At 53.5% G+C, this 26856-nt stretch overlaps 2 protein-coding genes, 1 long non-coding RNA gene and 1 other non-coding gene across 11 annotated transcripts; 2 read left to right on the forward strand and 2 right to left on the reverse strand.

The window, feature by feature from the left end:
- Window positions 1-95: 95 nt before the first annotated feature.
- PCGF2 (polycomb group ring finger 2) lies at window positions 96-12059 on the reverse strand. 7 transcript variants are annotated; one of them, XM_077853019.1, is made up of 11 exons: window positions 6027-6153; window positions 5352-5503; window positions 4669-4765; window positions 4302-4357; window positions 4168-4218; window positions 3855-3963; window positions 3616-3670; window positions 3428-3526; window positions 2318-2398; window positions 1664-1772; window positions 96-1513 (listed from the first exon to the last, which is right to left on the reverse strand). In XM_077853019.1, the coding sequence occupies exons 1-11, from the start codon at window positions 6080-6082 to the stop codon at window positions 1395-1397; spliced, it is 984 nt and encodes a 327-aa protein (XP_077709145.1). In that variant the 5' UTR covers window positions 6083-6153; the 3' UTR covers window positions 96-1394. The 7 variants fall into 7 exon arrangements, with proteins under 7 accessions (XP_077709145.1, XP_077709143.1, XP_077709142.1 ...); XM_077853017.1 differs by lacking the exon at window positions 6027-6153 and adding an exon at window positions 11915-12059 and having other exon boundaries at window positions 96-1772; XM_077853016.1 differs by lacking the exon at window positions 6027-6153 and adding an exon at window positions 11597-11689 and having other exon boundaries at window positions 96-1772.
- LOC144286500 (uncharacterized) lies at window positions 2738-7037 on the forward strand. Of its 2 annotated transcripts, XR_013354538.1 has the most exons (3): window positions 2744-4049; window positions 4600-6138; window positions 6640-7037. It is a non-coding gene; the product is annotated as an uncharacterized LOC144286500 (long non-coding RNA). The 2 variants fall into 2 exon arrangements; XR_013354537.1 differs by having other exon boundaries at window positions 2738-6138.
- A 3519-nt stretch (window positions 12060-15578) lies between the features above and the next one.
- Window positions 15579-15652, reverse strand: TRNAN-GUU (transfer RNA asparagine (anticodon GUU)). Its single transcript has one exon. It is a non-coding gene; the product is annotated as a tRNA-Asn (tRNA).
- An 801-nt stretch (window positions 15653-16453) lies between these two features.
- PSMB3 (proteasome 20S subunit beta 3) lies at window positions 16454-26482 on the forward strand. Its single transcript, XM_077853020.1, has 6 exons — window positions 16454-16613; window positions 16895-17079; window positions 20152-20259; window positions 23771-23948; window positions 25352-25446; window positions 26381-26482. The coding sequence occupies exons 1-6, from the start codon at window positions 16611-16613 to the stop codon at window positions 26427-26429; spliced, it is 618 nt and encodes a 205-aa protein (XP_077709146.1). The 5' UTR covers window positions 16454-16610; the 3' UTR covers window positions 26430-26482.
- Window positions 26483-26856: the final 374 nt, after the last annotated feature.

The raw sequence follows: 26856 nt of genomic DNA on the forward strand, positions 1-26856 counted from the left end.
CTGACTGAGCCCAGAGACAAGAGACACAAGGAGGAGGCCAAAGGACCCGCCCACCCTTTCCCTGTCCCCTATCCCCCAAAGAACTACAGGTTCCGGAGAGTATGCAGCATTTATTACAAAGCCAGGAGATACAAATGTCCCAGGGCAGAAGGAGGGTACAGTCACCTCAGACACAAGACAAGGTGCAAACACAGACAAACCTGATGGGGGGGGCGGGGTCCTGACCCCAAACACCTAGGTTCCAAGGGAGTCTTGCCTCCTCACCTCCTCCCCAAGCTGATCCTATGTACATTGGAGGAAAAACAAGTGTGCAGGGATCTGCTGGGGTCTGCCCTTCAGGGGGCAGTCCACTGACCTCTCAGGATGGAGCCAAGGTCAGAGCTTACAGGTTTCCATCTTGTGCTTTTAGTCTGTCCTGACTTAGCCTCAGCTGGGGGCAGGGAGGGGACTGCAGGGCTGATGGCCTTTGGCACAATCTGGGGTCTGTGCTTGTCTGAGATGAACCCCCCTCCACCTCTCCACTGCACCCCAGGCCCCCAGGAGTGCTAGCCTTGCCAGTCAGGGCTCCCAGCTGGGGGCAGGGGCAGGACCCGGTGAAGCGGTTCACATTGCTAAAGCCACAGTGGAATTTCAAGGGCTGAGGCCTCCCGTGGCCTGAATCTTCTCCTCCACAAGATAAATGATGCAAAGGCCACACACATGGGGCCGGGGGGGGGGGGGGGGCCGGGCAGAACTATCTATTCTTTGCACAAAGTTTCCACTGCAAGAGGAGGAGGTAAGGGAGATGCCATCTCTACCACCCACTCGCTCCTCAGAACCAGGGGATAAACTGCATTTGTAAAAGGCACTGTCTTAGCGATTCTCTGGACATTCAACAATGGGGGGTGGGGGTAGGGGCACCAGTGGAGGCAGGACAGCAGCCAAGACGGGGGGAAGAGAGGGGAGGCCCCACACGCAGCCAGCTGGAGTTATGTCTAAAGCTCTGGGGACTGGGAGTGCTCCCTGAACACCCCATCTGCCTTGGGGAACAGGAGGAGGATGGAGCAGAGCTTTACTGAGCCTCAGGTGGCCCCTCTAGCCCACCTCCAGGCACCCCCAAAATGAGAGCAGGGCAAATGACACAAGACCCCCTAAAAATGAACATTCCACCCCCCACACATACACACACACATAAAGTTTGTTTCCTGTGGCATTTAAATTAATCTGGTTGGTCCATAGAAAATAAGTATGTATATTTGGTTTTTCCTATGTACATATATATATAGATTTATTTATAAAACCCGCCCCCCACCCCTAAGGCGGGAGGAGCTGGGGAAAGTCAGAGGTGGAAAGGGGGCCCAGAAAAAGTGGAGGATGGAGAGGCATGGCTGGAGAAGGACAGAGAGGGTCTCTCCTCAAGTTAAGGGGGGCACAGGAGCTCCGTTGACAGTCATCTTGCGCCCCCTGCTGGTGGAAGATGGTGTCTGCAGGCAGTTCGAGGTACCCCCGTTCGCAGCTGCGGTGGCCCCACCGGCTGTGGCAGGGGGAGTGGGGGAGGTAGGGTGGGTGGCCGGGGGCCCATGGGAGCTGGGGGAGCCATGGCAGGGGGTGGCTGGGCTGGGCAGGGAGGAGGAGGTGGCTGGCAGGGTGGCAGGGCTGGGAGCCTTGTCGCTGACGGACTCACACTCGGATGCCCCGCTGGTGTTGGTACCCTCTGAGGGGGTGGGTGCTGTAGGCAAGGTGAGCCGCTTGCAGGCTGGCTGGACCCGATACTTGAGGGGAAGAGGCCCATTCTGCAGGGAGAGGGGGCAGAGAGAGGCAGGGAAGGGGAGGGGGTCAGGGGAAAGAGGCTGGTCAGGCAGCGAGCTGACGTTCACCCCACAGTGCCCCAACGGAAGAAAGGGGTCCAGGCCTTGGAGATGAGGGGATAGGCAAAGCCAAGGGACCAAGCAAGGCCAGAGATACAGGAGCACACAAAGCCCCAGAGAGGCAAAAAGAACACGCAAGGCCACAGGCTGGAGAGGAGAGGGAGGTTGAAAAGCAGGGAGCAACATTTGCTCCTCTGTAGCCACCCGACCCTACTTTCTGACCCAAATTGGGGCATGTCATCTGCCAAAGGATCCTTTTATACTTCAGAGTGTGGCAGGTCATCATCAAAGGATGGCTTGGAGGCTGGTGTGGTGTGGCAGGCCACCCTGGACACACCCAGCTCTCGGGACAAGGCACAAACTGTGATTACTGGTCACTGTGTGGTCTCTGTGGCCACAGACCGATGCCAGACCCTGCAGGGTTCCCCTCCCGGCCCTGCCCTTGCCCTGCGCCATCCTGCCCAGCTCACCCGCCGCCAGGGATAGATGTAGGCGATATCCATGAGGGTGTAGTATTCCTTCAGTGGCTCATCCTCATACAGAACCTCCACCTAGAGGAGGACACGGAGGACACTTTGACCCTGGTCAGGTTCAAGGCTCCAGCCATTTGGCAATGAGGCTCTAAGCCAGGGGTAGTAGACGGGACACTGGGGAGGAGGGGTTAGCAGGTGTTCCCTTAGATACTCTGGGGTTTCATGGTGGGTTTGACTTCGCTACCAGACTTGACCCAACAGAATTCCCAACCACCAGATGGGAAAGGATCTGGAGAAAGTCTCCAGATTGTTAACAACCCCTGCCTGCTGCCATCCACACAGTTGTCTGGGTCCCCTTTTATCTCGGGCAGAGATAATGGGGGCAAAGAAAAACCCTGCTGAGAAAGATCTCACATAGAAAGGTGGCTCTCACCCAGGCTGCAGTGGAATGACCCAAGGAGCTTTAAAAGAAATACCAATGCTTGGATCTCACCAGAGATTCTGATTTAATTGGTATGACATAAGTTGAGTTTTAAATAAAGCTCCCCACTTGATTCTGACCTGCAGCAAAGTTTGGGATCCACTGTCCTAGAGCCTTGATACCCAAAGTGTGGTATTTAGACTAGTAGTACTGGCAGCACCTGGGAGCTTGCTAGAACTGCAGAATCTACTGAATCAGAATCTACTCTTAGAGATCTTAGAGATCACTGACACATTCACATTCGCATTATCAAGATCTTAGAGAATCACTGACACATTCGCATTTGAGAAGCACTGGCCAAGAGCGCCATTGGAAGTCTAGACCGGCCTTCCTTCAGCCAGCTGCCCCAGACAAGACCTTATATTTTTGCACCTGTACCTCTGCCACAGTTCTGAACGTGCAAGCATGCATGTGTGTGCACAGACATGCACACACACTACTCGTCATCTTGGTCCCAGCACCCTGGAACACTGGCTTCAACAGATAATGACTGCCCCACCCTAATCTTGGTTTCAATTACTCTTCTCTTCGAGCTCAATCACACAGCCAGTTCAGAACAGTGGCTGGGATGCACAGATTGTCAGACATGCACAGACACTCAAGTTTCTGAAGGCCCAGGGACTCACCTTGTACTTGCTGGGCACATCCATCTTGTTGCGAAGAAACTTGGCGAGATGCATGACAGTCATGGCTGCTGGGCATTGCAGGAATCGCACCCCTGTCTGCTGGGGAAGAGGCACCCAAGGGCTGGGGTCCGTTCCAGGCACTCTCTCCCAGCCCACGTCCCACTCCTAAGCAGGCCCCTAGCACTCACCTTCTCCTTGTCCCCATCCCCATTCTCCAGAGGACCCTTCTTTTCCTCCCGGTCCCTGGGGGAAGGACAAAGAATGAAGCTAGGGAGACCCTGGAACCGGCAGCATCCCCTAATCCCCTAATGCATACATCCAGAAGGCCCTCCCAAGGGTCCTTTCTCTTCCTAGGGGGAGGGGTCAGGGTGGGAGAAAGGGGCGACCCACCCTAGAACCCCAGAAGACCAGCGTGGGTCACACTTGCCTGACACCTTCGTAGAACTCGATGGAGAGGCTGACGATCTCGTTGTCGCTCAGAGCCCCCTTCTCCTGCTCCAGGACCTCGCCGCGGTCCTCATTGGAGCCATTGGGGACTGCAGAAGAAGAGAGCTCTGAGGGGGTGGCCTAAGACGGCGAAAGGAGCCCGTCCAAGGACCCCGGGACCTCAGCGTTCATCGGGGTGAGTCCAGCCATCCTCTAGGCTGGGACGGTGGTGTGGCAGTCTGTGCAAGAGGGACAGCCCACGTGCTGGCGGCAGCACCACACGCTCCCGCGAACGGACACGTGCACACACTCACCTTCAGTCAGGGGGTACGCTGCGTAGAAGTCCCGCCGCCGTTTCATCTCATCTGGAAGAGGGAGGCAGGGTGAGGATGGGAGCACCAGGCAGGGAAGTGGGGGGCAGCAGGGCAGACAAAGGGTGTGCAGATACCTTTAAAAAGCCCAGGGACCAGTTTATAGACGATGTCTTGGAGGGTCTTGTCAGATCTGGAAAAAACGTACGGAGTCCTGTGGGTGACCACTTCACCCTCCTCTCCCCAGCCAGGAATCCCTACTCCCACCTCCCTTCCTTGATCCAGGGCCCAGCTATCAGGGTCCCTGGAGGTGTGGTCTTTACCCCTCTGGCATTTCGCAGCCTAGACAAGCTGGATATAGAACAAGGGGAGGGGCAGGGCCCTGGGTTGATGCCCTGTGCTTCTCCCCTCTGCCACCTTGGCTGTCGGAAGCAGGGACGCCTGAGGACAGAGGGCAGCAGCCCCAGAGGATCGGCGTGGCAGGAGGGACAGCGCCAGGCCCACCTGATGCTCAGCAGCGGTCTGGTTTTATGGACCTGCACGTCACACATGGGGCAGTACTTGTTGGTCTCCAGGTAGCGCACGATGCAGGTTTTGCAGACTTAGGGGTGTGGAGAAAGAAAGCGGAGTCAGAGCCCCCTTTGTAATCCAGGACCAACGCTCACTGCTCACATTCAGGTATCCCCTCCTCTCCAGCTTGTCCCCACAGCTCAGCCCACTCAGAGGCTCAACGTGGTCCTATTTTGCATAGATGACAATCGCCCCTTGTCTATCCTCAGAGGACAGAGTGTGGGTGTGTTTGTGTCAGACCAGTGTTGTGTCCCAAGCGGGTGAGCCCCAAGTCTGACAGAGTACAGAACAAGAGCCAGCCTGTCGGGACACCTCCCAGGGTCCCTGACCCCTTGCCACCAAGCCCAGAGTGCACGCGAGGGGCACCTGCATCTTCCAAGACTGCCAGTGCAGGGGACCCATGAGGGTTCAGGTGAAAGCTTCTGAAACAAACCTCTGGGCTGAACCCTCGAGGCTCCCCACCCCAGTAGTCTTCCTGAGACCAGGGACCACCACCAGACATGTGGACACGTGCACTCTTCAGGGCAGGAGCTCATGCTCTGCCCTCCCAAGGCCATGCCCCTCCGACCCGGGCAGAGACCGCCCACCCTGAGAGGCAGCCCCTCCACCCAACTCACAGGAATGCAAGCACTCCACGATGGTAGTAGCATCAATGAAGTACCCCCCGCAGAGGGCACACATGAGGTGAGGATTCAGCTCCGTGATTTTGATCCGGGTGGTCCGGTGCATGATGCCGGGGTGGGGGACAGGGGGCCTGGGGAGCGTCACCCTGAGAAATGAGAGTGGAATCAGACATCCAGAGACCAGACAGCCCTTCCCACAGTCCCCTCCTCACCACCCGACATCTGGCCCCAAGCCCAAAACCCTTGCTTTCTGCCTCCCAGGCTAGACTGGCTACGCGACTGGGACTGGCTCCTCCTGGTCCCTGTGTGTTCCCTGGACTGGGGAGCTGTGGAGAGTCCTACGACCTTGGGCAATGAGGTCAGGCTCCATCTCAAAAGCAGGAGCAGTCTGAAGTGAGAACAACTCTCCAGAGGATATAGGGAGGCAGGAAAAATGGAAGAGAATAGTTTTTAAAAATGTCCCTGATGTTCCCCAACCCCATATTCTCTCATGTGAGTGCTAGGAACTGAGGAAACATAGATTCTCCCTCTACCTGGATATGAGCCACCCCCCAACTGCCGCCTGGGTCTCTCTGCTCCATCCTCCTCTCCTTCCATCCCAACACTTCTTCTTCCAGGAAGCCCTGAAAACACCATAGGCATGGACCACCCTAAGACTAGAAGGAGCACCTCATCGCTTGTCTTCCTAGCTCAGCATCCAGCCTGGCCCTGGGTCTGGTGCTCATATGCCCACAGTGGGGACCATGTAGCTCCAGCCTGACCCCGGCCCTGGGCCCTGAAGGTAATGGCAGAGAGCCTGGGCAAAAAAAAAACAAACACTACCACCCCTTCCAAAGGAATGCGGCCACCGTTCCCGGGTGGACAGCACACTGCACAAGTCCCCCTGGATCCCAGGACCTCCGTCTCATGCAAATCCACGAATTCCCCTATGTGGGCACATCTCCACAGACTGTCCAGTGACAGACCGCAGGCTCTCGGGGATGCCTGCCAAAGCGGGGCAAGAAAGTTCTCTGAGCAGCAGCCCCGAGCACACAGCCAGGCCTTGGCAGGGTCCAGACAGGTCAGTCAGAGCTGAACTCTGGATTGGCTGAGATGCTTAACTTCTTGATCTAGAAATCAAACCCGCACCTACAGAAGGCCCCTCCCTCCTTCCTCTTTTCCAGCTAAAAGTCCAAGGGGTGGGGCTCGGGAAGGTGGCCAAACCCCCAAAGACGCCTTCACAACACACACCCTCCTCTCCTTTCCAGAAAGATTTCTAAAGCCACCACATTGGGTTTTCTAGGACCAGAAATTCGCAGCCAGGATCAACAGTTTCTATAGAGACCCCAGGATGAGTTTGGCCAGGACCCAAACAGCCAACAGAGGCTGGCCAGAGACCGAAAGAGATGGAGAGACGCACAAAGGCCACATGTGGGTGAGACAGCAAGTCTGCAGGGCAGACGGAGGGGAAACGGGCAAGCCCAGGGAGCCAGTGGACACGCAGCAACCGGGCAGCAGCGATCTGGCTTCGGGAAGGAGGGGTGCCTGTCTCTCAGAGGGCAGCCCCAGGGCCAGGCCCTCTCTACAAGGGTTCCCCCTTAAAAATGATTCAGACTCGCTGGCTACTCCACTGTTTGGTTGTTTCCATAGTAACCCTGGCCCTGGCAAGATGCCCAAATATTATTACAACCATCCAGAGAGAGCAAACTCCCAGTGCCTGTCTCGCTGAGTGTGTGTGTAATATCCATCGGATGTGTACGTGATGTCTGGGCCTCCAAAGGCACTTTGTGTGACGGCCTTCCTACGTGTATCTGGGTCCAGATGAATCTACATGTGCACGCACAGAGAGAAACAACACATGGTGGCTGATGCTGGGTGTCCAAGTTGCCACGGATGCATCTTGCACCCCCGTCTCTCTCACACTCTCTCTCTCACACACACATACACACACATGTATATACACACAAACATGCAGGCGCCTCCCCCTGCCTTAGTCACCCCATTCACACATTGGCTGTGTTTTCAAAACAGACATTTTCTCTTAAGAATTCCCATCCAGTTCCTGTCCGGCAGACTGCAGCCTCAACACAAGGGAGTTCCTAGACAAGTGGCCATGACCTTTACCCTCTCACTTCCCTTAGCATAGGTGAGAATTCTGACCATGACTACCCGTCCCACACCAACTCCTTTCTAGACGCAGGGGTAGAGGGAGCCCTGTGGTGTTTACAGAATGAAATATTCCTCCTCCAGTGTAAGAACAGGCCCCCTCACTGTGCTCCCTGCTCCCCCCACCCTATCCCCAGGGGCCTCAGACTGCTACCTCTGGGGCTGGGGGCGGGGAGAAGCACTGATTGGCTCTGCACCTGATTGCCATGGTTACCTGCAGGGCCCTGCCAGCAGGTGCCAAGAACAACTGTAAACAGGAGCCCAGTTCCCCCCTGGCGCACCTCCCAACCCAAGGCCTCAGGGCCCCACACCTGACACCCAATTCCTCCCCCGTTGCAGCTAGTGGGTGTATTGTGGGAAGGAGAGGGAAGAGGGGTGATGGTGGCTGGACCTCCAGCTGTCATCACTCTAGGGAAGACATTGGGAAATGGGAAACAGCCTGAGGGAGAAAGAAACAAAATCCACAGAGGCCATGGGCCATTTGGAAGTGGCTTCTGTGGGGCTCTGGGGGCTTTAACAGGTCAATTCCAATGATAGCAACACAGGGACGTGAGCACTGCCCCCCACCTCAGCGGCAGCCAACTCCTTCAACACTTTTTATCCTCAAACCACTGTCTTTACAAGAACACGATCTCTGGGCAGCCCATGTTCCTGGCCCCTGGGGATCCAGGTCTCTGCTACAGTGGCAGCAAAGGACCTCGGGTGAGCACCCAGCACCCAAGCCCAGTTCCTCCTGGCCTTTCAAGCCACATTTGTCTTTCCCCTTCCTCAAAGTCCCTACTAATTACAGCCCCCCCACCCACCCCCCCTCTGTTCTAGCCAGTCTTTTGCTGGAAGCTCCCTGCCATTTAGGCCTCTCCCACTGCCAGGTTTTGTTGTTTGTTTTTTTCCATTTTCCTCTGCAGGATAGCCTGTCTCTGATAACCCAGAGGTCTCTGCTCCTTCAGATGCTCTGAGATAGCATTCTCTGCTCTGCCTTTCCTTCACATGAAATTAGCTCACTCCCCCACTAGAGCATCATCAGGTCTTGGGAAAAGTCACTCAAGGTCACATCCCAACACCTACAATAACAGAAGTAGTAGAAGGGATCTTATAAGCCTCTTCTCCAGGGGCACTTGGGTGGCTCAGTCGGTGGAACATCTTATTCTCAGGTCATGATCTTGGGGTGGTGAGATCAGAGTTCCACGTTGGGCTCCCTGCTCAGCTTGGAGTCAAATTGAGATGCATTCTTCCTTTCCCTCTACCCCTTCCCCTCACCCCTGCTCTCTCTCTTTCTAAAATAATAAATAAATCAGGGGATCCCTGGGTGGCTCAGCGGTTTAGCGCCTGCCTTTGGCCCAGGGCGCGATCCTGGAGTCCCGGGATCGAGTCCCGCGTCGGGCTCCCGGCATGGAGCCTGCTTCTCCCTCCTCCTGTGTCTCTGTCTCTGTCTCTGTCTCTCTCTCTCTCTCATGAATAAATAAATAAATAAATAAATAAATCATAAAAAAGAGGGGTGCCTAAGTGGACTTCATGAATTAAGCTTCTGACTTTGACTCAGATCATGACCTCAGGGGTCCTGGGATTCAGCCCTGCATAGGGCTTTCTGCTCAGCAGTGTCTGCTTGTCCCTCTCCCTTCTGCCCCTCCCCCTGCTCATGCTCTCTTTCAAATAAATAAAATCAGAAAGAAAGAAAAAGAAAGAAAGAAAGAAAGAAAGAAAGAAAGAAAGAAAGAAAGAAAGAAAGAAAAAAAGAATCTTGTCCAATCTTTTCATTTTCCAGGTGAAGAAAGGTGGCTAAGATCACCCACTAACACAGTGGCAGTCCTAGGACTAGAAACTGCCTGACTCCCATTCCAGTGCTCTTGACACACTGGCACACAGGCTGGGCTCCCCATTCATTTAAGAAATCAGTAAGCCTGGCCTGACTCCATCCAGGTAGGTAGGAGGTAGAAGGACTCCAGGTTCCCTAGAAGACCACTCAGTGAGCCTTCTGGGAGGGGTCAGAGTCTGGCACAAACATGACCTTCAGCATACATTCTCACTTTGAAGCAGGAAGAGGGGCAGGGAAGAATCACCTCATCCCACTTCCATGGAACAGGTAGGAAAACTGAGGCTCCATGGAAGTACAGTGAGCCAGAACCTACTGGATCCGCTTCTCTTCGAGGTGTCATGGGTCCAACTGAACAAGCTCTGCGTGTATTTGTGTGTGGAGGGGGAGTACTGGGGCCTGCCCTGGGACAACGTCAACCTCTCAGTGTTCCCTGATCCTTGGACCTGGAACCTGCTTCTCCTGCCAGCAGCATCGAGACATCCTCTCATCTCCTGAAACTGGGCTTATTGCCCCTCACAGCTTCCTAAGACCAAACAAAGACAAAACCCCAAAATATGCACACAGAGCTACACACTGCCGAATACACACATATGCACACAAAGCCAGACACACCCCCTCCATTTCTCTCACACAAGGCCAGACACTACACACACACACACACATCCCAGGCCAGACACACCCCATCACACACACAGCCAGACCAGAGCCCAGGCCCACACTTGCCAGATGCACAAGCTACCCCCACCCACCCCAGAAGCACACAGTCTGACATGCCTGCCTGAAACCAGAGCTGCAAATACCCACTAACCATTTATGCATCCCTGGTCCACCCAGGGTAAATTATAACATAAGTCTTCCAGCAACAAAGGCAGTGCAGCTCCCAACCTCCACTCTGGAGGCCAGAGGCTGCAGGAGGTAGGGTGGGCATCTGACCTGCACAAAGATGCAGCCTCTTCCTGTTCAGGCTCTCTCCATTCCCATGGCAACAGCTCCATCAACCAAGATCTCTCCAGCAAGGCCAGGGGCAGTAGAGAGCACCCCCCACCTTGCTGCCCACCCCCAAAGACTTCCACTTGAACCCCCCTCAGACTACACAGGGTCCGCATCCTGGGTCCAGGCCTCACCTGGGGTCTGTTTCTGGCCTCATTCCTCCAAAGACAGCTCTAAGACCTCAATCCCCAACTCCAAACCAGGGAACCCCAGGGAAAACCTCCTAGCCCAAAAGCTGCAACAGAGCTGGCTTTATGCTCCAAGCAGGAACACCTCGGAACAGAGTGAAGACGGGAGGAAGAGAAATTAGAGTTTCAGGAACATATACAAACTGCAAGAGGTCCAGGGAAGGAGGCATCAGAATAGCGGGAGACAACCCGGAGACAAACCCTCTGCCTCCCCGGGAGCGACGGGGAGCCCAGGAGAGACTGAGGCATAGATCTATGTATGGGGAGAGGGATTTCTCCAAGAGACAAAGACCGGGGAGACGCGCGGGGTAACACTTCCACAATATTTACAGGCAAATGCACCACCCCCAGGCCTCTTCCTTCCCCACCTCAAGCCATCCGGAGCAATTCTGGGCAGATGGGGGCAGTGGGGGAGGGGGAGAGGCAAGCCGGGGCCCACCGTGGAGGCAGGAGGGGCAGCGGCGTCCGCGGGCCAGAGGTCCCACCCCATCCGAGGCCGGGGCAGGGAGGGGGCGGCCCGGGGCTCCAGGGAGGAGGGGGCCCGCCGGGCAGACCCCTCCCGCCTCCGCCGGCGACGAGAAATATCGCGATAACTCTCCCCCCATCTCCATCCTGCTCACTCCTCCGGGGCTTCCCCCCGAGCCCGGGTCAGAGGATCGGGGACCCAGTTACCCGGCGGCCGCTCCTACCTTCCCTAGAGTCAAACTTTCGGCGGGGCCCAAGGAGGGGTGTTCCGGGGAAAGAGGCTCCGCCGGGGTGGCTCGGGGAGGGGGCGGGGCGCCCAGTCCCGGGCCAGGGGGGGAAAGGGACCCGCTGGGGGGGTGCCCGGAAGGCCGGAGACCCCGGGCGAGGAGGAGCGCCCTCCCCCGGCCCCGCGGCGATCGAAAAGCCCTGTCGCCCGGCCCCCGGCCTCAAGTCCTGGCGCGTCTACGACGCCCCGGTGCCCACGGAAGGAGCGGAGCGCGCCCCCTCCCCAAACCCGAGGGGGCGGTAGGGCAGGGCCAGGGGCCGCCCGGCTCGCGGGGCCGGCCGGGGGGGCAGAGACCCGGCGCGGCGCGGAGCCCGCAGCCCCCGCGGCGGCCTCGGACCCTCCCCCTCGCTACCTTGGGAGCAGGTCTGCGAGGGGGCTGCGGCACAAAGAGGTGGTGGTCGAGGGAGACGCCAAATCGCTACAAGGGGGAATCCGCTTCGGCCATCTTGGAAGGGAGGAAAGGGAAAAGGGGAGAGAAAAGGGAGAAAGAAAGGCGGACGGGGCGAGCCAGGATAGGGGCTGGCGGGGTGGGGCGGGGACGCGAGGAGCAGGCCCGGCTCAGAGTCTCCCCCTCCCACAGGGGTGTGTAAAGAGGGATGGACCGGCCCCCCGGCCCCGTTCCGGTGGCGGGGTGGGAGGAGGGAAGCACAGGGAGTCCGCCTCCACTTACCTGGGCTCGGGGTCCGGTGGGTCTCGGGGAAGGGGGGATGGGAGGGAGGGAGGGAAGGGAGGGGAGGGGGGCCGCAGCCGGGTCGCTCGCTCCGGCGGCGGGAGGGGAGAAACCTACGGTAAGAAAGGAGTTTGTGAAAGCGGCTTGGGGTGGGAGGGAGAGAGGGGAGGGGAGGGGACGAAGGGGGGAGGGGAGGGACTGGGGCTGGGGGGGTACAAAATGGCTTTTTTCCTCCAGACAAGAGTAGGTCCCGCCCACTACTCACCCACGTGACCTCATTCCTTTAGGGTGTTTGCGGAGAGGGGAAGAGGAGGAGGGGGAGAGGCTAACGCGGCTGCCCCCACACCGGGTGCGGGGCCCCCTAAACTGGGACGCGACCTCACTCTTCCCAAACTGCCCGTGAGCCTGGAAGGTGCATCCTCTTCTCTGTTAACCTTCTCTGTTAACCTCCGTTAACCCTTCCTGCCTCTCCCCAAAATGTGTGTGAGTGTGCCCCCCACCCCCTGACCCTGCGATCCCCGCCCCTAAGCTGGGGCGCCTGGAAAATGAAGACTAGGCTGAAATGAGGCTCGTTCTGCAGTCCTGCCCGCCTCGGCCCGGGCCGATGGGCGCTGGGCTGGCGCAGCGGACGCGACGCCTCCGGCCACCCGTCCAGGGTATATTCATTCACTCCTAGTGACACTCCCTTAAAATTAATAACTGCAACCGTGGGAGAGAGCGTGTCCTTGCCACCCCCCCCCTCCCCCGGCCCCTCTCGGCGGCCGGATCACCGGCTCTAAAAGGCAGTCCCCCCGGGACCCAGCTGGGGCGCCTCGGGGGAAAGGCCAGCGGGGGAAGGCTGGGGGTGGGGGTCGGTCTGCCGGAGTGGAGGCTGGTGTCCCCCGCGTGCTCGCGCGGATAAGAATGGAATACAACTTGGGCCGGGAGACAAGCTGAAGACGGGGACTCGGGCTCCGGGTCCGGGACACAATAACCCGGTCCGACTGGACTAGAACACCGGGCGCTGGGGCTCGAAAGTGGGCCCGCGCTTTTACTCCTGCCTTGCGCTGCTTCCCGCATTTTTCTCCGGGGCGCCGATCGCGCTCGCAGCTCTGCACGGCTGGTGCGCCTCCCTCGGCCGGGCGGCGGGAGGAGCCGGGCGAGCGCAAAGGCGGCTGGTGCCAGTCCGCCTCCGACCGCCGCTCCCAGCTCCTCCCAGCGCTCGGGCTCCCGTCGCCAGTGGCTCCCGCCGGGAGGGGAAAACGCCGAGGGAGGCTTGGAAAGGCGGGGAGGAGCGGCCGAGGCTGGCGCCGGGGAAGCCAATCGATACTACGTTACGGCGACGACCCGGGCCCTGCCTCGTTAGGACGGTCGATTCGCTTATTCGTTATTCAAGATTTATTAGAGATGGTCGCTGGGTCTGTCCCTCCAGAGAGCTCGATTATCCGGCCAGACGGGCCATTAAGCGCATTGGCGGTGGGTGGCTCGGGTTAGGAAATTAGGAGACGAATCCGCAAGCTTCGGAGTGCCCGCCGCCTGCTCTTCTCTCCGCGCTCGCAGCTCAGGCCCACCCGAGCTGGGCCCCCCGGACTGAAGGCTTTCACCCTTTGGCCAGCGACCGGGAGACCTGTGGACACTGGCCGCCCAGTGACCCCAGCTTCAGCCTTCAGCCCACACCGGCCGAATGGGGGCGGGGAGGAAGAGCCTGGGCGGGAGAGATTTCCTCCCAGAGAGGGGGGGTCTGAGAACCCGCGGGAGAAGGTCCGGGGGAGGACCCGGTCACCTATTCCCCTGTACTTGCACGCGGAGACTGGGATTTCCCCGCCCTTCTTGGAAAGGGGGCTCTTGGGGTGGACACACCCACTGTTCCTAGGGCAAGTGTGTCGCCAGCCTCCCGAACTCTGCCAGGGAAGACTTGTGCATCCTCTACTGTCCCCTAATTGCCCTGTGGGGCTGGAGCGCAGCAGGGACTCCTTGTCTGTCACTCCAGCTAGAAGATCTGGGGGCAAGGCAAACTGTAGGGGCTTCCTGAAGATCTCCATCACACACAATCCACTTGGGACCTAGGGGTTATGTATGTATGTATGTACGTGGGGGGTGGGGGAGGTGGTCTCAGTTACTAGGAAGAGGGCTGATAAGTCCCTGCTTCGTTCCTTTATCCAGGAGCATTGCAGCAAGGGGGCCCACCGAGCTGTTGGGGCATCCATTCACGTGTCCCTCAGTTATTAAGTGCCAGTCACTAGCAAATTATGAGACACAGAGATGAAGACCCCACTACCACTAAAACTTCATTTTAATCATTTCCATCCTGAGCCACCTGTCTCCACATCCCTGACCTTTCCTGAATTATCAGGAGAGCCTTCGGAGACCCAACCTTTCATCTGAAGTTCTTTGGTTTCCCCGGGGGAAAAAAAAAAAAAAAAGCACTTGTCATATACGAAGTCAAATACTTTGCCAGGCAGCAGAGACCTAAAGCTGATGAGCCACATTTTTGCCCACAAGGAGCTCACAGGCCAGTGGTACTACATAGCCTGTCCTGTTAGCTTCCATGACACTAGGTATCCCTCTGGTTTGTCCCCACCAGTCCTGTGAGCACCTGGTAAGGGGGAGGGGGGCAGCTGGGAAAGGTTTTCAGAAGAGGCGTCCTTTGAGTCCAAACTCGAAGAGAAGCCAGACATTGAAGGGAACTGCCTGAGAGTCCTTTGCTTAGCTCCTGGTCCTGGGATGTGCCTCTGGCTGCCATTAGATGTCAATGCTTCCCCTGCGTTCTGTGCTAGTCATCATCTCACAGGGTCCTCTAGCTGACAACTTCTCATCAGAAGAATCACTGTGTCTGTCACAGACTAGAAGCTTCCAGAGGGCAGGAATCCAGGATATGTAATCAATTTCTGGCATATGCCAAGAGCTACTGGGAAGATAAGATCCCTTTGAAGATGATGACAATGGTAGCACAGGGCAGCTCCTCTAGTAATTTTATGACTGTTTTTACCTGTCCTTCACTCTTCTCTCCCCAAGACAATGTCCTTTGTCAGTTTCTGTTTCTCCAACGGCTGCCCCACTTCTCTGTGTGTCTAGTTTTGTTGTCATTTTTCTTTTTCAAAAGCTTCTATTAACTGCCTCTGATTTCCCTCCATTTTCTTGGAGCCTTCCTTCCACTCACCGCGCCTATTTCTCTGTGGTGTCTCTGTGGTGTCCCTTTTCCGTCTGGGTATATCTCAGCTATGTCCTCGCTTTCTCACCTTTCGCTTCATCCCACAGTTTCTCCCTGCCTTTGTCTCCGGCGCTACTTTCCTCCCTTCCAAACGTAGTATTTCCAGACTGTCACATCGATTCAGGCAGACAATGGAAAAGTGTCCCACCTCCACTGCAAATTCATTCTTAATCCTATGAAAAATGCAACCTGAAACGTATTGCACAGTGAGACCAAAACCTCTGTCTTTGCCTTTCCTACAATCCAGCCTGGGGGTGGAGTGGGAGGTAGGCAGTGGTTGGAAAGTGCTGGAGAAAATTATCCCATCAAAAAAAAAAAAAAAAATCTCTGAACAACAAGGAATTTCCAATCACTGATGCTCTGATTTGTTACAGAGAAAGTCTCTATGCCATTTCAAAACGAAATTTGGCATTTTAGAGGTGGAGAGGATGCGCTTAGGTTTTCCTTTTAATAGGAAGGGAGAAAAAACAACTGCGTCCCTGGGTGGGCTCGAACCACCAACCTTTCGGTTAACAGCCGAACGCGCTAACCGATTGCGCCACAGAGACTGCGACAACTGCTGGCGTGGCTGCGAGCGGAGTCAATGGGAGCGGGCCTGCGACGGCGCGGGAATCCAACCGAAACCCTGCGCTCGGGCGAAAGAAGTCAGACCCCGGAGAGGAAGGGAAGGGTCCCGATCGAAGGAGCGGAGGAGGGGGGACCTTCACGTCTCTCCTCCGTTGGTTCTGGGAGGGGTAGTCGCCGGCTTCCTCTAGGGCGCTCTTAGAGGAAGACAAGACGACTCTGGTCTTTTTTTTTTTTTTTTTTTTTTTTTTTAGGGTGACCTGAGTCTTGGGGATACATGAAGTCGACCTGCTGAGAGTCCCAAAAAGCATAATAACCTTTGCAGCTGAACCCCTGTAGCCCCGCAGTACACCCGTGACGCCCTCCCCCTGCTCCACCCTAACCCTAACCCTGCTCGGGACATTCAATATTTACGGAATGGGCACCTCTTAAGCACCAGGCATCGTTCTAGGCCAGTGGACGTCCAGAGCCCAGCAAAGTACCTGGCACGTAAGAGATGTATTTCTGCAGTGAATAAATGAAACAAGCTAGCGTGAGTAATACGTCCACGCACACGCCGCGTTCATAGGCAACACCCTGGCTCCTCAGCTAGGACCGCGGACGCTTCAGGCTTCCCCAGCCCACGTGCTCACAGGTCCCCGCCCCGGGCCGCTGGCGTCCGGAGTCCCGGTCCGCCGCGATCCCAGCTTGCAACGCGGCTCCAGGCTCTTCCGCACTCACAGTGACTTTTCACTTTCCGCTTTCGCGTTCTCGGCGTTGGCTTCTCAACCAAACTCCGGCACCGATGACTGACGCAGAGCCTCAGCCAATGGGAAGTCAAAGTGTCCCGGAAGGGTCGGCCTTCCGGCTAATACGGGGAGGGCAGCAGGAGTGGCTGCGCGGTGAGGGCTGTAGCCGGTAGAGTGGGCTTGCGGCGATTGGGGGTCCCTCGGCACCGCAGCCATGGTGAGATGGGGAGCGAGCAGAGGGACGCGGGGTAGGGGTGAACGACGCGGGGGGCCTGGGGGGCGTGGGAGGCGGAGAGGGCTCGGTGGTCGTCGGGAGTTCGAAGGTAAGCGGACCACGGTGAGGACCAAGGGGCCGAAGGCGGCTCCCCGCAGTTGCACAGCGTTCGTGTCAGAGCTGGAGCTCGGGGTGTCCGGGCGCCTCTGGGCCAGGGGCCGCGCCGGGGGCTCTGGCCGCACTTGGCCCCTGGCGCTGAGCCCCCCTCGCTCTGTCTGCCGCAGTCTATTATGTCCTATAATGGAGGGGCCGTCATGGCCATGAAGGGGAAGAACTGCGTGGCCATCGCTGCCGACAGGCGCTTCGGGATCCAGGCCCAGATGGTGACCACGGACTTCCAGAAGATCTTTCCCATGGGTGATCGGCTGTACATAGGCCTGGCCGGGCTCGCCACGGATGTCCAGACTGTGTAAGTGTCGGGGTCCCCGCCCACGCGCGGGCCTCTTCCTGGACTAGCCTTGCCTAGCGTCCTGAGTGGCCCAGGTATCAGTCATGTACCAGACCGCACCAGTGGATCAGAGACTTCGCCGGACACCGTAAACCTTGCAGAATTGTGTCCTAACCAGCTTGCACCAGCATTTACTCAGTGCCAGACTCTGCGCAGAGCACCTTACATGCATGGACTCATTTAATCCTCTTAACTACATTACCCTGTTGCTGTCCCATTGGCAGATGAGGAAACTGAGAGTCTTAGAGCTTTTTGCCCAAGAGGAAAGCTAATGGATGTCATCCAGAATCCCAGTGCAGGGCTCTTTCAGTCCTGTGGGCAGTCCCTCAATAACTTTAGGTTTAGTTGGGAAACGCATACAGAAAGATAACTAACCCCAGCATACACCGGACGCATATTACCTGCTAGATGTGTCATCTAGTGAATAGAGGCTGTGTGATTTGAAAGGAGGGGGAATCTGGGAGATGAAATAGGTAGCTCTTGTGTTGGTCCAGGTATGAGGGTTATTGTCCTGACAGGGTGGTAGTGGTGGGAAAGGAAAGGACGGTGTTTCTGAGAGTTGTTGCTGACCAGCCCTAGTGGCTGCCTGAATATTGTGAGAGTACAGAGTCATTCATTGAGAGTGGAGCTTGTGTCTTTTTTTATCTATTACTAGCATCTAGATTAGTACATGGCATGTAAGTAATCCAGAAATGTTTTAGAGAACAAAATATAGAAATGATCTCTGAAAGTATAGTCTTTAATCCAGAAATGTTTTAAAGATGATTTGTGTTTTGAGCATGTTGACTGAAATATGGAAATTGGGAGGACTAGTTTTAGGGAAAGGTGATGACTGATTTTGACACTAATTTGAAAGGGACAAGCCAAGCCAAGTAGGAAACAACCTTCAAGCAGTTGGGATCTTGAAATTATGTATCTCAGGACTGGTGAGGCTCTGGTGATCATTTAACCCTGTGGGAACAGATTTTGGAGAGACAAATATGTAGAGGAGAAAAATTAGCTGCTGTTTGAGAGCTTAACTAACTGTATATTTGGCAATGGGCGAAGAAGAGAGGCCAAAGGGAAAGAATCAGGATAGGGTTTGAAGAGGGAAGATGTAGTTGCAGGTGGCAGGTCCTGCAGGAAGCTGGTGGCCTGAAGAACAGCAGTTCTTTTTTTTTTTTTTTCCATTTAAGATTTTTTTTTTAAAATATTTTATTTATTTATTCTTGATAGACATAGAGAGAGAGTGGCAGAGACATAGGCAGAGGGAGAAGCTGGCTCCATGCCTGGAGCCCGATGTGGGACTCAATCCTGGGACTCCAGGATCATGCCCTGGGTCAAAGGCAGGCGCTAAACTGCTGAGCCACCCAGGGATCCCTTCTTTTAAGATTTTATTTATTCGTGAGAGACAGAGAGACAGAGACACAGGTAGAGGGAGAAGCAGGCTCCATGCAGGGAGCCCACATGGGACTGGACCCTGGGACTCCGGGATCACACCCTGAGCTGAAGGCAGATGCTCAACCACTGAGCCACCCAGGCGTCTCAAGAACAACAATTCTTGTACTTAGTTCTTAGGAAACCAAGACAGTGGTTCACTAATGTGGGTGAAAGTTTGTCAGAGAATTCTTTCTCATTCCCCTTGAAGCTCCTCAGTCTCAAGAACACAGGACTTAGAAATTCTTCCTAGATTCCAGCCAGATCCTGGTGGAATCAAGGTGACAGCTTTGAGTTCCCATCCCTCTAAAGGCCCCCATCAGCCTTTCTCTCCCCAGTCACGGGCATTCCCCTCACACCATTTCCTTCCTTTTCTTCGGGAAGCTTTCTCACCAAGTTTGTGTGTTTGTGGGCAGTAACTTGTAATTTTGCTAGGCATCAGGTTCTTCACCTGTAAGGAAGCTCATGTTTTGTCTAAGGCTTTGTTCCATTTCCTTTGACTCACCATTTTGCTTCTGGCAGTTCTGGCATTGGTCAGCCCTCTGCAGGGGCCTATCCTGGGCTCTGAATTGTGGCACTGGAGAAGGTGTGGCTTTTTTGCCTTTTTTTTTTTTTTTTTTTTTTAAGATTTTATTTATTTATTCATGAGAGACAGAGAGAGTCAGAGAGAGACACAGGCAGAGGGAGAAGCGGCTCCATGCGGGGAGCCCGATGTAGGACCCGATCCCAGGACTCCAGGATCAGGCCCCAGGCTGAAGCCAGGCACTAAACCGCTGAGCCACCCAGGGATCCCCCACCTTTTTGCTTATGCACCTCCCAGGCCATTAGTACAGCAGCTGCTGCTTAATGCACAGAAGACTGTGGTCTTCCAAGCACCTGATCGTCCCCCCATACATTGCCTCACTGCCTAGTGATTTGTTGTGTTCCTGTCTTACAGATGGTAAAATTAAGTGGGAGGACGAAGGCTTAGGTCAACTCTTACAATCCATTGCTCTTTCCTTTCTTTCATTTTGGTTTTGGTTTTGTTTTGTTTTGTTTTGTTTTTGGTCCACTGCTCTTTTGACTGTCATTTCCCATCTGTGTGTCTGCAGGTAGACTCTTGCCAAGAGTGTAGAGGAGCTGTGTATTTTATGGTATATAAATTGTCCCTCAAGAAAGAGAGGCAAAGGGGATGCCTAGGTGGCTCAGTGGTTGGGCGTCTGCCTTTGGCTCAGGTCGTGATCCTGGGGTCCTGGGATCAAATTCCGCATGGGCTCCCCATGGGGAGCCTGCTTCTGTCTCTGCCTCTCTCTGTGTGTCTCATGAATAAATAAATAAAAATTTTAAAATTTTAAAAAAGAAAGGCAAAATCTGTTCCTTACTTCCCCTCACCTCAGCAAAAGGTATGGGAAGAGAGGTATTACAGAATGGTATGTTTACAGGTGGTAAATGTTGGATAATCTGAAACATGGACGTGAGGCTGGACTTCCGGTGAGAAAAATCACTGGGAGGGAAAGAGAAGAGTCTTGTCAGGGGGAGGCGATTGTGTGTCTCCCTACATACATCCTGACCTCCAGGGGGTGGACACCAGGGGACCATTCACTTGTGACTTACTACCTGACTTTTCTTTTGTCACAGTGCCCAGCGTCTCAAGTTCCGGCTAAACCTGTATGAGCTGAAGGAAGGCCGGCAGATCAAGCCCTACACACTCATGAGCATGGTGGCCAACCTCTTGTATGAGAAACGGTGAGCGGAGTGTAGCCTGGGACTTGGGGAATGCAGAAACCTTGGGCCGAGTAGGCACGTGGTATGGAGAGATGCCTGGGAAGGTTCCTCTGCCTCCCGTTTCTTGTTTGCAGGGTGATAACCTTACTTTTTGGGTCTGTTTTCCGTGGGCCTTTCTGATAACCAAATAGGACAGGAACAGTTACTTCAGAAGAAGACAAGGAATGCAAATAGCAGACAAACTTGTTTCCAGGCAACAGAATTAACCCTTCCAGAGAGTGCCCTGGAGTCTCCCAGCCAGGAGCCATCCTGACTCCAGAGCTAATTCTGTTGGCACTAGATTCTCGGGACCTAGGAATGGAGTTTTCTTTGAAGACTTCATGATGAGGAAAGTAAAGGCCTAGGCACAGAATCCAGTGCAGAAGCAGAAATTAAAGAAGAGCCCCACGGGGACTTTTCCACTCATCTCTGGGCTACACTGGGTGGCAGAAAGACAAGTGGGATTCTTTTGTTTTCTTTTTTCTTTTTAAACTTTTTATTTTAAGATAATTTCAAACTTTGTGGAAAAGTTACAGAAGTACTCTTTAGCTCTTACAACTAAGTCTTTGCCATTTCCATACGTGGAGCAATACTGTTGCCTTTTTAGTATACAATCTAAAAACCTATAAAACGATTGCGTATTTCTAGGTGTGGTAATATCTATCCTCAGATGTGTATTGTCTGCCATGTATGGTAACCATGTTTATCAAAATCCTGAATTGACAAAGGCCTAAATGATTTTTAAAACTGATTTATAGAGGGGGACAATGTCTTATACAGTCCTAAAGATAACTCACATTTAGGTATATTTGTAATGGCTCATATTGTTGTTTTTAAGTAAATTCTACATAAATCCATCATAGAGCTTGAGTTCACAACCAGGGTAGTGAATTCAGGCCCCACATTGGGTGCACAGATTACTTTAAATAAAAAAGTAAACTTAAGGGATCCCTGGGTGGCGCAGCGGTTTGGCGCCTGCCTTTGGCCCAGGGCACGATCCTGGAGACCCGGGATCGAGTCCCACGTCGGGCTCCCAGTGCATGGAGCCTGCTTCTCCCTCTGCCTGTGTCTCTGCCTCTCTCTCTCTCTCTCTCTGTGTGACTATCATAAATAAATAAAAATTTATTTGAAAAAAAAAGTAAACTTAAAAAAGAAACCCACAAATGGAGTCACATGCTCTACCAACTTAGCTACTTTGTTTATTGAAAATAAGAAAAACGCAGAACATTGAGGCTGACCTGGAAAATTCTAGGTTCTTAGCTAGCCAGGAGCTTTCTCTATAAGCCCAGCTGAAGTCAGTGACTTTCCAGCAGGATAGGCTAGTGCTGTGATTTGCAAATTTGAGCAATGTGCAAAGCCTTTTTCAAAGAAAAAACTTCCCGTGGTCCCAGAGAATCCATCCAAGTACCTCTCTTTGTGAGACATTGTCCGTAAAAGTTATTACATTCGGGTGGAACCTTGGTCAGTGTGACTTGATGTCTAAATGCTGACCCTGAACTGTGTTTTGTATTTAGTTTTAAGATTGTCACTTGAAGGGGCACCTGGGTGGCTCAGTGGTTGAGCGTCTGCCTTTGGCTCAGGTCAAGTCCTGCATCAGGCTCCCCTCTGCTTATGTCTCTGTGTGTCTCATGAATAAATGCAATCTTAAGAAAAAAAAAAAAAAAGTCGCCCAAATAATCTAGAATATTCTTATATGTATTTACAGTTTATTGTAAACTAAATACAGGATTTCAATTTTTTAAAAAGATTTTATTTATTTTAGATAGAGCATGAATAAGGGAGAAGGGCAGAGAGAAAGAAGCAGACTCCCCACTGACCAGGGAGCCCAATGTGGGACTCGATCGCAGGACCCTGGGATGACAACCTGAGCTGAAGGCAGACGCTCAACCACTGAGCCATCCAGGTGCCCCTGGATTTTAAATTTCTTAAATAAGTTGATACCCAGGCATCTGTTCAAGAAACAAGGGTTCAAAGCACACTATCTCAACCCCTTCATGTTACAATTAACTAGGTTTTTGTCTTTAGAATTTTCTTTTGTAGAGCTGTAATTGAAGGTCATACTCTTAGATATTACTGAGAACTGGTATAAGACATGGATAAGTAAAGACAAAACATCTTAGTTACTGTTTCTATTGAGACTAGTGGTCATTAGTTTCTGAGTATTTTTTTTTTTAATTTTTTTTAGTTTCTGAGTATTTTATAGAGAGATTCCAGAGATTAATTCTTCTCGAAGCTCAGGATCTAGAACAAGGTTTTGGGTTTTTGTTTTTGTTTTTGTTTTAGATTTTATTTATTCATGAGCAATACCCAGAGGCTGAGACACAGGCAGAGGGAGAAGCAGGCTCCCCATCAGGAGCTCAACGCGGGACTTGATGCAGGACTTGATCCTAGGATCAGGATCACACCCTGAGCCAAAGGCGGACACTCAACTACTGAGCCATCTAACCGTCCCCTAGAACAAGTAACTGATAATCTCCTATTTCCTTGTAGGCACAGGCAGACAAGGAAATAACCCAACTCGATGAGTGTCCTTTGCCTTGCCTGCCAGGAGACTCACAACAAAACTTTGGATTCGGTCTGTGTGTCTCTGTTTTCATGGTTTCATTTTATTTTTCAGTGTTTTTCTTATGAACTGCTTCAAAGCTGCTTGCTAAAGGAGTAGAGGTATAGATGTATGAATAGAGAATTGAATGGTGGTAGGACTTTGGTGAGGATAAGGAAGATGAGAAGAAATCGGAATTCCCCAAAAAAAGAATGTGGAAGAGAGGGTCAGACGTGAGGAGGATATGAAGGCAAGTGTCAGGGAAAAGAAGTCTTAGAGCATTTTCAGATGTCAGGAGGTGGGGAAGGGTGAACCAAAGCTGGCTGTATGGGGAGGCACCTGGCTAGCTCAGTTGGTAGAGCAGGTGACTTTTTTTTTTTAAGATTTTATTTATTTATTCGTGAGAGACACAGAGAGAGGGGGCAGTGACACAGGCAGAGGGAGAAGCAGGCTCCATGCAGGGAGCTGATGTGGGACTCGACCCCGGGACTCCAGGATCACGCCCTGAGCCGAAGGCAGACACTCAACTGCTGAGCCACCCAGGCATCCCACAGCAGGTGACTCTTAATCTTAGGGTCTTTGAGTTCAAGCCCCATGTTGGGTCTATAGAGTTAAAAACAAAACAAAACAGGGCAGCCTGGGTGGCTCAGCAGTTTAGCACCGCCTTCAGGTTGGGGCGTGATCCTGGAGTCCCACATCGACTCCGTGCATGGAGCCTGCTTCTCCCTCTGCCTGTGTCTCTGCCTTTCTCTGTCTCTCTGTCTCTCATAAATAAATAAATAAAATCTTTAAAAAATAAATAAATAAAAGCTGGCGTCGGGAAAGTGGATCTTCCCAGATAGGTCCTCTGTGTTCCTCCCCGGGTCTGAGCTGGGGCCTTGTCTGAGTAGGCCTGAGCAGGAAAGCAAAGGTTCTTGAGCTGTGGCTTCTCTCTGCTCCTGGCCCTCACAGGTTTGGCCCCTACTACACAGAGCCAGTCATCGCTGGGTTGGACCCAAAGACCTTTAAGCCCTTCATCTGCTCTCTAGACCTCATCGGCTGCCCCATGGTGACTGATGACTTTGTGGTCAGTGGCACCTGCTCCGAACAAATGTATGGGATGTGCGAGTCCCTCTGGGAGCCCAACATGGTAAGTTGGTGGCATGGAGTAGGGCTAGGCTCGGAGCTGTCCACCCCTTGGCCATCAGTGTTTGTGTGGCATGTAATAAGAGGAGACACGGGAGAGAGCAAGAGCTGCTGGGCCTTGTGAGGGTGTCCAGAAACCCCATCTGCCAGGGCTTGATGCAGGCCAGCTCCAGGGGAGAGCATCTTTTGTTAGGAGACCCCATTCAGATATTTGCTGCAACAAAAGATAGTTTCTGACCTTGGGTTTACGGAGTTCTCGCATCCATTCATCAAATAGATGTTTAACAGGTGTAGGGTTAGAGGAAGCTCAACAGAATGGGCTCCAGAGTCAGGTTGTCTGGGTTGGAAACCTGGACCCACCTGTCACTTAGTTCTGTTAGGGGGAGTGGTGTGAGGGGAGACATGAAGACTGGAATGGTGCCTGATAGTGAGGGCTGGCTCTCGTGCCAGCGCTGCCGGGCCCTGGGGACCAGGGAGTCTGTCTTCACGGGTTTACTGCAAGCTAATGAAGCAAGACAGACACCCGAATTGGTGTTAAAATGCAGTTTGCCAGGAATCGGGGAAGCGAAAAGGGCCTGGCTTGCAGAAGAAACAGCCTGTGGGAAGTTACTGGAGGGGCCAGGTGTGTTCAGTGATGGAGAACTTGCTGTGGCTGCTGCAGTGTGGGCCAAATGTGGGGTGAGATGATGGTGGAGAGCAAGAGTGGGCTGAGACTTCAGAAGGCCTTGAATGCCGTGCCAGAGAGCTTGAACTTCTTCCTAGCGCTTGATATCAAAGGCAATCAGGATCCAGAGCCTGCAGGTAGATGCCGTAGGCTTCGTAGGCTTCGTGGTCACCTGTAGGAGGCACTGAGTGAGACCTGAACAAAGGTTGTTGGGAGAGGGAGTCGGAGGTTGGGGGCAGCCAGAGTCCAGAGGATTTGGTCACCTCAAACAGTTGAGAGTGGTGAGATAATGCAGATATCGGAGTTTTCTAGCCAAGCTAACCAAGATGGAGGATGTGGAAGGAACAGGTTTGTGAGGGGTGTGGGTTCGTGGACAGGTTCTGACATTCCTGTGATACCCAGGAGGAGAGCCCATAGACAACTCGTAAAGCACATGGAAGTTGAACAGGGATTCTCCTTATTTTACAGAAGAGATTGAGCTTAGTGAAGGGACATGTGATTTGCCCCGGTCACTGCTGGTTAGTGGAGGAAGTTCAGGGCTTGAATTCTCCTTCACTTTCCCTTACATTCCCTGCTTTCTTTGGAGGAGCTCATGGGGCTTCCCACATCCAGGGAACCATCCCTCACTTCAGGCACAGGGATAGGCAGAGTGGGGGTACCTTGAGCCTATAAAAAGAGAATTAAGGGGTCAAACCCAGTTAGGGTCCAAGGCTCTGAGTCTGAGGCTTTTGCTCTGTTGGCAGGACCCAGAACACCTGTTTGAAACCATCTCACAAGCCATGCTGAATGCTGTGGATCGGGATGCGGTGTCAGGCATGGGAGTCATTGTCCACATCATGTGAGTATGAGTTGGGAGAAGTCTAGAAGCTTTGCAGACACCTTCTTCTCCTCTCCCCAACAAACACCCGATCTTCCCACCTCCCTGATCAGGTGTGAGGAAGGAAAGGCAGTTGTGGCAGGCTTGGGATAGAAATCTGTGCCTCTCCAAGGGTGGCAACAGGGAGCCTCTCCTGGGTCCCCTGGCCTCTGTCAGGTGAGGCTCCATGACCCTGAGTTCCTCCCCGCTTGCTCACAGTGGACATTTCTTTCCTAAGTGTCCCCAAGGTCTCAGGGACCTGTGTTGGGATGAGCCACAGCAGAACTCCTGCAGATTGATCAGAACTCTAAGGGACTCCCTCCTCGCCCAGCTCCTGCCTCCGGGTGACATTCTGAGGCACATCTGGATGATGTCCTGAGCTCTGGGAATGGATTTTCCAGCCCCAGCCAGCTTCTTCCCCGCCATTCCCTTTCCCCCTAAGTAATTCTGGAGCTGTCACCAGGATCCTGGTTGGATGAAATAGAGGTCCTCCCGATAGCTTTCCTTGGGTGCATCCCAAAGTAAGCATTTGGACCCTTTTGTTACAGGATAGCTTGCTTAATTATCATGAAAAGCAGACTGAGGCTGATAGAGAATTTACCACTCAGGTCCTTTATATTCTTGGGGACGAAACACCACACACCTCCTTGTTCTCTGGGCCTGGGGGAGCCCCTGCCCTTCTCTGAGGGCTGCACTGCCAGGCCCGGAATCACTTGGACTCCTGATGGTTCCAGCTGTGGACATCCTTCACTAGGCTCCCCATTTTTGCCTTTCTCCCCTTCCTCATCCCAGGCCAGGCAGACAAGCTAATGCTAATGTAACACGAGCAAGACACTTCCACCAAGAGTTGGCAGCACAGCTCTTTGTTTTGCAGTCTAGAATGGTACAGATGTTTTGTGACTTTCTCCCTCTGCAGTGAGAAGGACAAAATCACCACCAGGACACTGAAGGCCCGCATGGACTAACCCTCCGTTCCCAGAGACTACTTTTTTTTTTTTAATAAATCGTTTTTCTTTCATTTCTGTTTCTTTGTGTTTGGGTCTTTTACCAGGGATCTTTGTCTCCATCTGGGCAGTTAAAAGGAGCTACCCAGGGTATACCTTGGTTTTCTTCTTGACTGGTGGCTTTCCCTAGTGGTAAGCCAGTGGGGATGACACTTACAAGTCACTTCCTGAGTGCCTGCTGTGTGCTAGGCCCGCACAAAGTGCTTTACACATTCTAGAGTTTAATCACCGCGGTGACTTAAGGCAGTTAACTTGCTCAGGGCCACTTTAATAAGTGGTAGAGCAAAGATGGAAACTCCTATTCCATTTGACCTCAAAGCCTAGAATACTTTTTCACTCCGTTCTACTGGAAAACTCTTAAATCTTTCATTGTTTCAGGTAGAAATTG

The sequence above is a fragment of the Canis aureus genome, chromosome 16 (assembly GCF_053574225.1).
Source record: "Canis aureus isolate CA01 chromosome 16, VMU_Caureus_v.1.0, whole genome shotgun sequence".
NCBI classification, from domain to species: domain Eukaryota; kingdom Metazoa; phylum Chordata; class Mammalia; order Carnivora; family Canidae; genus Canis; species Canis aureus.